Here is a 10,000-nt window from a genome sequence, read left to right as displayed (position 1 = left end):
CTCGGTGGCCCGAAATCGTATACTTCTGCTACTCATATTATGCTCGAGCGTGAGTCTCCGTGAACAGCCATTCACCGCCATCCGATACGCTTATCTTGACTCGCGATATGCGATAAGCGGGTGCCACCGAGTGCCTCTATGACTGCTCGTTTCAAGACCGTTGCATCGATGCCAGACACAGAGTGATTCCGGTTATTCTGCCGGAGAGAGGTACGCCAGGGTGATGGATTGGATACCGATTGTATTACGAATTGTCTCTGTAGAAGGACTCTACCTTCTGCCTCAATAGTGGGTTATTTCAATTCAAAGGGTACACCAGCACCCCATAGTAGCTCCGTGGGGAGTCGTGTTCAACACGACAAGCCCAAGTGGCCAAGTTCGCGCTGAATGCGATGCTGCGATACAAGTGAAAGCGAGATCGCAATAGCGCACTCCAAGCACACCCACACCCACGCTTTAACGTCGCGTTGAGGCGAGTGAGCAACTGTAAACAGCATTACGGATGATTGAAAACCAAAACAATCACGCGTCAGCTGACGACAAGCGGCCCTCGTTCGCTCGCTCGCGGTGGATTGGGTGGTAATTGGAAATTGATGGCTTTAAGAGACGCGTGGTGGATTCCACAGCAGCTCTACGTGGTCTTCGTCGTCACCATCGTCAAATCCTTTTCCGCTTCTTCCGCTTCACGCGATAAATATTTATTGGTAAATTACATTTATGGTTCCGTTTAGTGTAGAAGGTTGAGGTTAGGCCTCGCCTCACTAACCGGCAGCACGTGTAACGGAACCACCCTCAACAGTTCCCCCCGAAAATAAAAAAACGCCCACAAAAGGTGTCAGGAAGGAACATCGTAAAAGCGACTGAAGAAAAGGGCGCCATAACCTCCAACTGCAATGCATACTGATGACGTCATGCCTTCCTGATGGGCTTGTCGAGCGAGATTCGTTTCGACAGCTGCGCCTACTTTGCCATGGAGGATACTTATCGCTTCTCTTGTATTTTCTTTCATGTTTCTTCTTGTTCCATTTCTTTTTCTATTTCTCTTCGCCCTTTTCCTCCCCCCCCCCCACCCCAAAATGCAGATTATGAAAATGTCCATCAACCGGTTGACGCTGTTGGTGTTCGTCGCGACGGCGGTACTGTGCTGGCAGGCGTCCGAGGCCGGCCCAGCCCGCCAGCTGGCCAGTCTGGCGGCCGCGAGGGCCTCCAAGATACCGCGCTCGATTCGGGCACCGTTCCGCAACTCGGAGATGATGACGGCCCGCGGTTTCGGTAAACGCCGGGCACCGATCGGAGTGAACTACGGCGGTGCTGCGGGAGGTGGCCCCATTCTGCACGGAGCATCGCGTGGCCGTACCGTTACCGATGGTGATCTGGAGCTGGCATCTGGTGGCTGGATCGAGGAGAAACACGAGCTGGGTCGCTTGATCGAGGACATGGCCGGACTTGACCAAAGTCTGTCGTCAGCGGCGGCGGCGGCAGCGGCAGCAGCGGTCGATCCGATGTCGCTCGGTGGTGAGCAGGAGACGACGAGCTTCCCGCTCGACTGGTTCGCCAACGAGATGTCCACCAACCCGGTACTGGCCCGGTCCATTCTGCAGCGCTTCGTCGACACCAACCGGGATGGGTTGCTGGAGGCGGCCGAACTTTTACCATCGACTGCCACCGGTGGTGGTGGGGCCAGTAGTGGCGGTAGTAGTGGAAGCCCTGGTTCGTCCTTGAACGAAGTGTCCGAGATGTACTAAAGTAACTCCTGCTTCTCTCATTCCATTACGTTCCGAATCCGTTCCTTTTCCTGTGTCACGTCACCGTCAATGGCGCGGTTGTGGTCGCGTTATCCTCGTTGTCCTCTTACCCTGCGCATCTCGCGGTACGGGAGTACTCTCAACCCCCCTCCCAGGTTACACCCCACCGAATGCAATACCCTCGTTTAGTAGAAGAGGCTTTTCCTGCTGGTTGAGTTCAGAATGTGAGAATGAAAAATGTATAAAAAAAATCTTTAATAACCAACCGTTAATAACCGGTGACTGTGTTCTGTTCTAATATCCGCCCTAAGAGCAGCTCCTGATGACCGGTGTATCGAGAAAAGATAACTTAAGACTCGTTAAGGACGCAACGGCGCACCACGCAACGTGAAGATGGAACCAGTAAAGGCTGGGTATTGGTTGCAGCTTCAGGTTCAGGTAGCGCCGGTTGCAAAACCCACCGCATCCGCACATTTTTCCGGTCCATTGGACCTTCTGTTTCCCATTCCTCTGTGTGTGCGTGTCTCTGGTGTGTATGTGTGTCTGTGGGTGGAGTATATAATGGGCGAAGTATGGTCTCTGTGGTTCTGGAGTACTTTTTGTTTTGTGGCGTATAAAGCGAGAACAATTTCTATTGCTGCTGCTGCTGCTACTGTTGATGCTGCTATCTGTCTTACCTATTGCTCACTGCATCTCTTCGCTCTCTGTCCGGATGATGGTGCTTGTAGGATAGTAGATGTTAAGGAGGAGGCGCAGCGCATCATACGACCACTCGCCATGGAAGCAATTCACCTACTCGGCACCACGGAACAGCAGCATGCACCGGAAGCTCATAGTTATTTGCTGCGAACAGAAACAGAGTTCGTTTTCTTCTTGTCTGGCCCTGCGCTTCAACTGGTTTAACGGAAGCGAACATAAACGGGAGACAATTAAATCGTTTGCAAATCATGTGCTAAACCGAAGTGTGTTGTGCAACCTGTTCGGATAGCTTTAGTGCGTAGATTGGAACTAAACAGAAAGGGTAACAGTAGAGGAAATGAGAAATGAAAGGTGGATGAAGAAAAGAGACAGGAACTGATACCATTAATTCACAGTTGTGTGCCAGGAGCTGAGTAAAACCTGAAAGCAAACAGTTGGGACGAAGGGAGTAACAGATACAATTTAGCGTTTAAAAATGTAATAAACCAAACGGACACACACAAACACACACAAAACCACATTGTTCCACTGGTTAAACACACTTGTAAATTACGAACGAAAAATATATTGGTTGAACAGCAGCAGCAATAGGTGGTACGTCTGATCTTTTCTTTCATCTGCAGGTCTCAACTATGAACGTTTCATGTTATTTTAAAGAAAGAACTGACCTCTTTAAATCTGACATAAGTAACTCTATCGTAGAGTTATTGTTATAGTAGAATTTTTGCTAAAAACCTAAAGTTTTCAGTTTTTAGTCCTTTATTCGCCCCTTTTGTCGTCACTATGGGTGTTATTTTCATTTCAAATTATTTTACTGCTTTTTTGCAAGCATTACAAGTATGTTTGCTTATAAAAATACCGAAATATAAAAAAAACACACTCGTTGCAATCCATCTAGGAGGCACTTATGCAAAACGCTACGATAGCCAACGCAATAATTACGTGACCCTCGGTGAAAGCAGATGGCATGTTCGATGAACTGATACCGATTGCCAGTTGAAAAAAGACTATTCTAGACTATTTGGCGGCAGGTCGGTAACGATACGATATTTCTTTGGTATGATAAATGTTTGTTTTTGATTTTGTTTTTTTTTTAATTATTTTTTATGTTGTAGATACAGCAGCTGATTTTGCTTTAAAATATGTTTTCAAATCAATCTAAAGCTATTGCTTTTAATTATGTCTCATAAAGAAACGAAAGCGGCCGACTGCAAGCATATTTCTATGTCTATGCTCTGCATAGAAGGACAACATTTTCGTGAAGTAAACGATGCCAAAGAACATCGGCGTTCTTTGGATTTGGACAATATCAATTCTATTTTAACTCAAATAAACAATATCTAACATTTTGCGATGCATAACACACATCAGCCAAGTGTATCAAATGTAAACGATGTTGAATCTTCCATCATTTCATCTCATACGACCATTTAATAAACCTGTCACGAAAATAACGCCATGTGTCCTCTGATCACCACCACCGTTATCAAAAGTAGAAACGGAAGGAACACAACACACTGTTTTGCTCCAATATTGCTTCATCCTCCCGATAGTGAATCAGCCGCCGGGCAGAGTAAAAACACGCACTTTGCAATGACCTTCATCATGATGCCTTACTCACCAGCATGGTGTGTGTTGATCGTCGGCCAAATACCTTCGCTATATGAATCAATTTGTCCAGACGCGTATGTCGTAGAAGGGAAAGCACCATCTACTTCCGGTATGCAGAGGCACATCGTAATGAGAAAACAAACAAACATCACGCATCGGTCAGCCCGGTCGGTGGGGCCGTAGGTGGGATCTTTGATAAAGAAAAGAAGATGGCTAACGGAGCGAACAGCACTATTCAGTTAGCAGGAGCGATATCAGATCGCACCGGATCTCGATAAATGCCGTTTCGATGTCGCGAAGTCGAGGACAGCCCCACGCTACGACAGAGGTCGCCCCCGGGAGTGTGAATCATTTAGTGCCATCCGATCGATCGTGCGAAGGATAGCGAGATTGTTGTGGTAAAGGCCCAGATGAGTCAGCAACAGTGGTGTACGGTTCGATAAACGCAATACTATAAAACGCAGCACCGGACCATGGGTCGCTTCATTCATCTGGGAAGCGGACGAAGAAAGATCTCAAGCGCCGGATAGGACAAGTAAACCCCAGCGCTGCTGCTCCAAACCACGTACCCATCTTTCGCGGTATCGTATCAGTGGCGAGTTCACAATGAACGGTAAGTATCGCTGCTACTGTGGCGCCTGACAGCCCCAGATCATTCACTCTAACACCTTGGCATCTCTCTCTCTCTCTGTGTTTCGCAATTAGTGTTTCAGCCATTGTTGCTGGCGGTGACGTTGCTGTGCTGTGTTGCCGCCCAGAATTCGTTCAGCTTTGAGGATGGCATCCCGGACGTACGCTGTCCGCAGTACGACAATCCGACGAAGCCGATCCATCTGGCCCATCCGACCGATTGCGGCAAGTTCCGGAAGTGCTTCAGTGGCCGTGCCTTTACGATCAGCTGCCCACCGGGCCAGGAGTTTGGCGAACAGATCCAGCGCTGTGACTACCCGAGTTTTGCCAAGTGTCGCCAGGGAATGGCACTGGCCAAACCGGAACCGGCCGGTTTCAGCTACGATCTGGGAAGCACCGACAGCCGGTGCCCACGGGTCGATGACCCAATGCGTCCGGCCCATCTACCGCATCCCACCGACTGTCAGCGGTTCTTCAAGTGTTTCGCGGGCCGTGCCTTTGAGCTGGAGTGCCCACCAGGGCAGGAGTGGGCAACTGCCCTCAATCGCTGCGAGTTCCCGTTCGTGGCGAAGTGTAACGCACGGCGTGAGGAACAGATACCACAGGAGCCACGAGTTGAGGAGCTAGAAGAGCTGGAAAATGAACAGCAGGAAGCGGTCGAACAAGAGGAACAAGAAGAGGAAGTGAAGGAGCAGGTCCCGGAAGAGGGATTCGTGCGCCCGGCCAAGGCAGAGTTTACCTACAATGCCGGTGTGATTGATGCACGCTGTCCCAAGTACGATGATCCCTACCGACCGATCCACCTGGCGCATCCAACGGATTGCCGCAAGTTCCAGAAGTGTTTCGATGGTCGGGCCTACACGATCGACTGCCCGGTTGGTCAGGAGTTCGGTGCTCGTATCAACCGCTGCGACTACCCTCAGTTTGCCCAGTGCTCGCAGCAGATGATGCGTAAGAGTTTGGCCAAAAAGGCGGCGGTCCCGGTGTACGATGATTACTACTCGGACGAGGATTACAAGGACTCGATTCCGCTCGATTCCACCGAATGGACGCCGGAACAGCGCGAGATGATTGCGGGCATCAACGATGGCCGGTGCCCCGATAAGGACGATCCGGCTGATCCGGTGCACTTCATCCATCCGAAAGACTGCGGCAAGTTCTACAAGTGTTACGATGGGCGTGCGTATCTGATCCACTGCCCGTTGGGGCAGCACTGGAGTGTGCGCTACGATCGCTGCGACTATCCCAAGGTTGCCAAGTGTACCATCCGTGGTGGTTAGACATTCTGCCAGAACACGTAACGAATGCAGAAGAGAAGGGGAAGTGGAGTATAGAGAGAGAGAGAGAGAGAGAGAGAGAGAGAGAGAGAGAGAGAGAGGGGAAAAGAGAAAAGGATGAGAGAGCGTGGGGCAACGCTAGCGTTAGGAAAGTATTTATTCATTGACAATTGACCGCACACCAGAAAACAATAAATGGCCAACACAACCACCTACGGGGCGATGCAAACACGACGCGGAATGTTGTAAATAGTTTATATGCTACCCACCCGGTACTACTACAAATGACAAATAAATCATGATTCGCACAATACCCTTTCCCCAAGCGATGGTTATCCATTATCTGTTGAAATACGGTCTGAGGGATGTGTTCCTGTTAGCTTCCCAACACCATTTCAGGACAGGACTCGTTGCATTATGTTTCGAGACATTTTCATCCCGACAATTGGCCAGTCAAGTTGCAAAACGGATTGTGAAGCATTTTGTTTTCCGTTGAGTCAGAAGGTTGTTGGTTCGTTTGTTTAACGGAAAAACAACCATTTGATTTGCTCAGAAAGAATCAAATTTTAAAAATAATGCATATTCTGTTGTTTGTGATATAAAATGAAGAGATTGTTTTTAATTGCACTAAAAGATATAAAGGATCTAAAATACACCTGAATGTATACAGCTAGTTGAACAAAAAAATGGTGTTGAATTTGAAAACCATAAGAGAACAATAATTCTGTTGTTTCTCTTATTGAAACTATTGATGACGACAAAACAACATTCTATTATATTCTCCATCTATTGTACTTTCTTTCTTTGAGCTACGAATCTGGAATAGCATTTGCATTTGGAATTATTGTTAAGCAGTAGCTCATTAAAATAGCTAACACCCTAATAATTATAATTGCTCAAAGTTATCGATATTTGGCATTAATCCATTATAATGCTAGAAAATCGATCCGACAAGAAGGAATTTGATCAAAACTCATTATCGCTAGCAACATATACAATATTCAGTTTTGAGCATGTTGCTTGTAATCTAAACCCAGTCGCTATCAGTAAAAATGCACACTAGCACACATTCTTCTACTACTAATGCACACAGAGAACATGTTGCAACATTCCGATTTCCAGTTTGCATGCGATCAACTTATTAAGAAGCGGCTATGGTTTATTGGTCTCAATCGGTAGCAGCAAAGTAGTTTCCATATTGGTTCCAACCTTACGGTTTCGAGCATCTGGCAATGGCCGCGTAGTCACAGCGGTTGGTCTTCTTGTCGAACTCCAGCCCACCCGGGCAGCTCATCTCGTACGCAATGCCATTGAAGCACTTCATGAACTTGGAACAGCTCGTGCTAGGCAGATGGACGGGCTTGGCGGGATCATCGTTGCGCGGACAGCGAGCATCTACCGAGATGACGGGCTTCTGGTATGGGACGGGTTCGTACGGATCATCATCGTCATCATTCGCACCGGCATAGTACTCGGGCTGCGGGTTATAGTTCGGTTGTGGGCGCTTCACCGGTCTCTGAACGGGGGCTGGCTTGGGCTGGACTGGTTGAACTGGCATGTAGGGCTGCGGTTGCTTCAGCTTCTGCTGCTGCAGCTCCTGCAGACGTATCTGCTCCTGCTGCTGTTGCTGCTGCAGTTCCTGCTGACGTTGCAGCTCACGCTGGCGCATCTGTTCCTGTTGTTGCTGAATCAGCTCCTGCTGACGTTGCTCTTCCTGTTGACGTTTCAGTTCCTTCTGGCGCTCCAGAAGCTCTAGTTCACGCTGCTTCTCCTCCTCCTGCAGCCGCTGTGCTTCCTGTTGCTGCTTCAGCCTCTCTTGCTCTTGCTGGAGCTGCTGCTGTTTCAGCTTCTGCTGCTGCAGCTTTTGCTGCTGTTCCTGCTGTTGCTGCAGTAGCTGCTGCTGCTTCAGCTGCTGCTGTATCATCTCCTGCTGGCGCAGTTGATTCTGTTGTTGCGCAAGCTCTTGCTGCTTGAGTTGCTGCTCCTGCATCCATTGCTGCTGCTGCAGCATCTGCAGCTGCATCAACCTATCAGCAGTGCTCGCAGAGGGAAGGCTTTCTTTCAAGTCATTCTCTGGACCCTTCTCAGCCCACTGCCCTTGCTGCCGGTCACCGGGTACCCGTGGTGGCATTTGGTTCGGTTTCGGTGGACGCGATTGCTGCTCCTGCGGTTGTGGTGGCTGATAGGGGCGCGCTGGAGCCGTTTCCGATTGCCAGTTCGGCTGGTATAGCATCGGTTTTCCCCAACCATCCTCACGATCCTGTTCCATCGGCTGCGGCACAGCGTACGGCCGTGGTGCCAGGTAGGGCACCTGCTGCTCTTCCGCTTCGTAGACCGGTTTCTTCACCTGCGAGGCTTGCTGTGCCTCCTGGAAGTGGGTGCGCTCCGAGAGCTGCGTTTCGTATCCGGCATCCGGGCCCTGGGACTCCGCATATTCCGCACTGTTGTAGTCCGGCTGGTAGTACATAAGATCCGGATTGTTCCAGCTCCAGTCGCCTAGCTCGCTTTCCGGCGAGCCACCGTACGATTGCTGCGGCATCACGAACGGACGTGGTCTGCGTCCTCCAACGTCCACCTCCCAGACGGGTCGCTCCAGATAGATCGCGTCTAGGCCAACGCCGAAACACAGCATCACCAAGATGACCGTGTACGGACCGTTACCACCAAAGCCTGTGAGGGTGAGGAGAAACCGCATGGTTAATACAATGTTCCCCTTGCCAGCCAGATGACATCAGCAGACGGAGAGCCGGATGCTGCGTCTCATCTCATCACCTCTCATTGCGTCGATGTAGTATTCTGCTCCAGCTCAGTGGCGTCTTGCGCTACTGTGTGTGTTGAAACGTTAAGTCTCCCTCCGGACGCCCGGGGGCTATATAAAGCATCCTGAATCACTGTCTGCCGTAAATGATATTCACCCGGCGAAATTACTCCCCAGGAGATCTTATCGAGCTCTGTAAAACGGGGCGCAACCGCACTTACGGTCGCGTGGAACAATTTCACGGAACTAGGGTGACCACATTAATGGTGTTTCGTCGTACGCTTGATGCATCAATTTTGTCGAGCAACACGCCTGACCTGCCGCTGATTGTCACTATCGTGATGGGTGCCGCAGCTCGGGAGCCGGCACCACCACCGGGGGGTTTTGCATCGTGTGTGTTCGCGTGTGCCCAGTTCGTAGAATACTACGCGGCCCATCTTGGACTTCAGCGAATCTTAAGCGCACAGTAACAAGCAAAATGCGTTATGCTCGAAATGACTGATGAGTGATTGAGTTCGCCTTGGCCAACATCACTGGTACCGGGGGGTATCTTGCGATGCTGGATGCTGTACATGTGTGTGGCCAAACTTCCATTCAATCGCTTCAGTTTGAGGGCAGGGCTTGTGCCCAAAAATCGGTGTGGTTCAAACACACGGATGTATCGCGGTGCGCACTGAATTCATTCAATTAAATTAACTCATTATCGGAAAGCACGTGGAGTAAACGGTGAGAACCAGGAACCGCAGTGACCAGGTGCCGACCGTGAAACCACGGGAGCCACCGTGATTGCTCGGAACTGACGATGACGATAAGCAAAGTCGATAAAAGATCGCAGGCCGCAAGTGGAACAGGGAAACACCTTCTAATTAATAAGTTAGACGGTACGCTCGGCAAGGTGTGTTCCACTAACTAGTCGCGATTGTTTGGTGTTTTTGTGGGACAGTTTGGTATAAAAGACAGACCAAGCACCACCGATAGTCACTGCAGTGTCTTCATCTGTTCCGATCGAGCTCACTTACCAAAACGCCCAACAAACCATCCAAAATGAACGGTAAGTAGTAGCGACGAGGGCACTGTCGGCACAACTGTTGTACTGAGCTCGCTCTGCATCTCCCACTAGCCATCCTTGCCCTGACTTTGTGCATCGTCGCCGGTGTCGCCGCCGAGTACCAGTACGGTACGTACGAGATCGGAGTCCCACAGAACTATGGCTCGGAGTACAACAACAACCAGTACGGCAACAACCAGTACGGCAACATCCAGTACGGCAACAACCAGCA

The 10,000-nt window shown here is 49.9% G+C and overlaps 3 protein-coding genes across 4 annotated transcripts in view; all 3 read left to right on the top strand.

Moving 5' to 3' along the window:
• Positions 1-3,020, top strand: part of LOC126575167 (allatotropins-like) — a 17,771-nt gene extending 14,751 nt beyond the window's left edge. For both annotated transcript variants that reach the window (XM_050235728.1, XM_050235727.1), the window contains exon 3: positions 1,083-3,020. In XM_050235728.1, coding sequence (XP_050091685.1) covers positions 1,083-1,745 — 663 coding nt within the window. In that variant the 3' untranslated portion in view covers positions 1,746-3,020. The remainder of the gene's footprint in view (positions 1-1,082) is intronic.
• Positions 3,021-4,561: 1,541 nt separating this feature from the next.
• Positions 4,562-6,158, top strand: LOC126575266 (uncharacterized). The gene is made up of 2 exons (XM_050235880.1): positions 4,562-4,668; positions 4,761-6,158. Exons 1-2 carry the CDS (start codon positions 4,662-4,664, stop codon positions 5,963-5,965), a joined length of 1,212 nt encoding a protein of 403 aa, XP_050091837.1. The 5' UTR covers positions 4,562-4,661; the 3' UTR covers positions 5,966-6,158.
• Positions 6,159-9,764: 3,606 nt separating this feature from the next.
• LOC126574316 (uncharacterized) overlaps positions 9,765-10,000 on the top strand; it is a 453-nt gene continuing 217 nt past the window's right edge. Inside the window, exons 1-2 of the mRNA XM_050234447.1 lie at positions 9,765-9,771; positions 9,841-10,000. The exon at positions 9,841-10,000 is cut by the window's right edge and continues 217 nt beyond it. Coding sequence (XP_050090404.1) covers positions 9,765-9,771; positions 9,841-10,000 — 167 coding nt within the window. The remainder of the gene's footprint in view (positions 9,772-9,840) is intronic.

The sequence above is a fragment of the Anopheles aquasalis genome, chromosome 3, assembly GCF_943734665.1.
Source record: "Anopheles aquasalis chromosome 3, idAnoAquaMG_Q_19, whole genome shotgun sequence".
Lineage (NCBI taxonomy): Eukaryota > Metazoa > Arthropoda > Insecta > Diptera > Culicidae > Anopheles > Anopheles aquasalis.
This window is presented reverse-complemented; position numbering and strand designations above follow the sequence as displayed.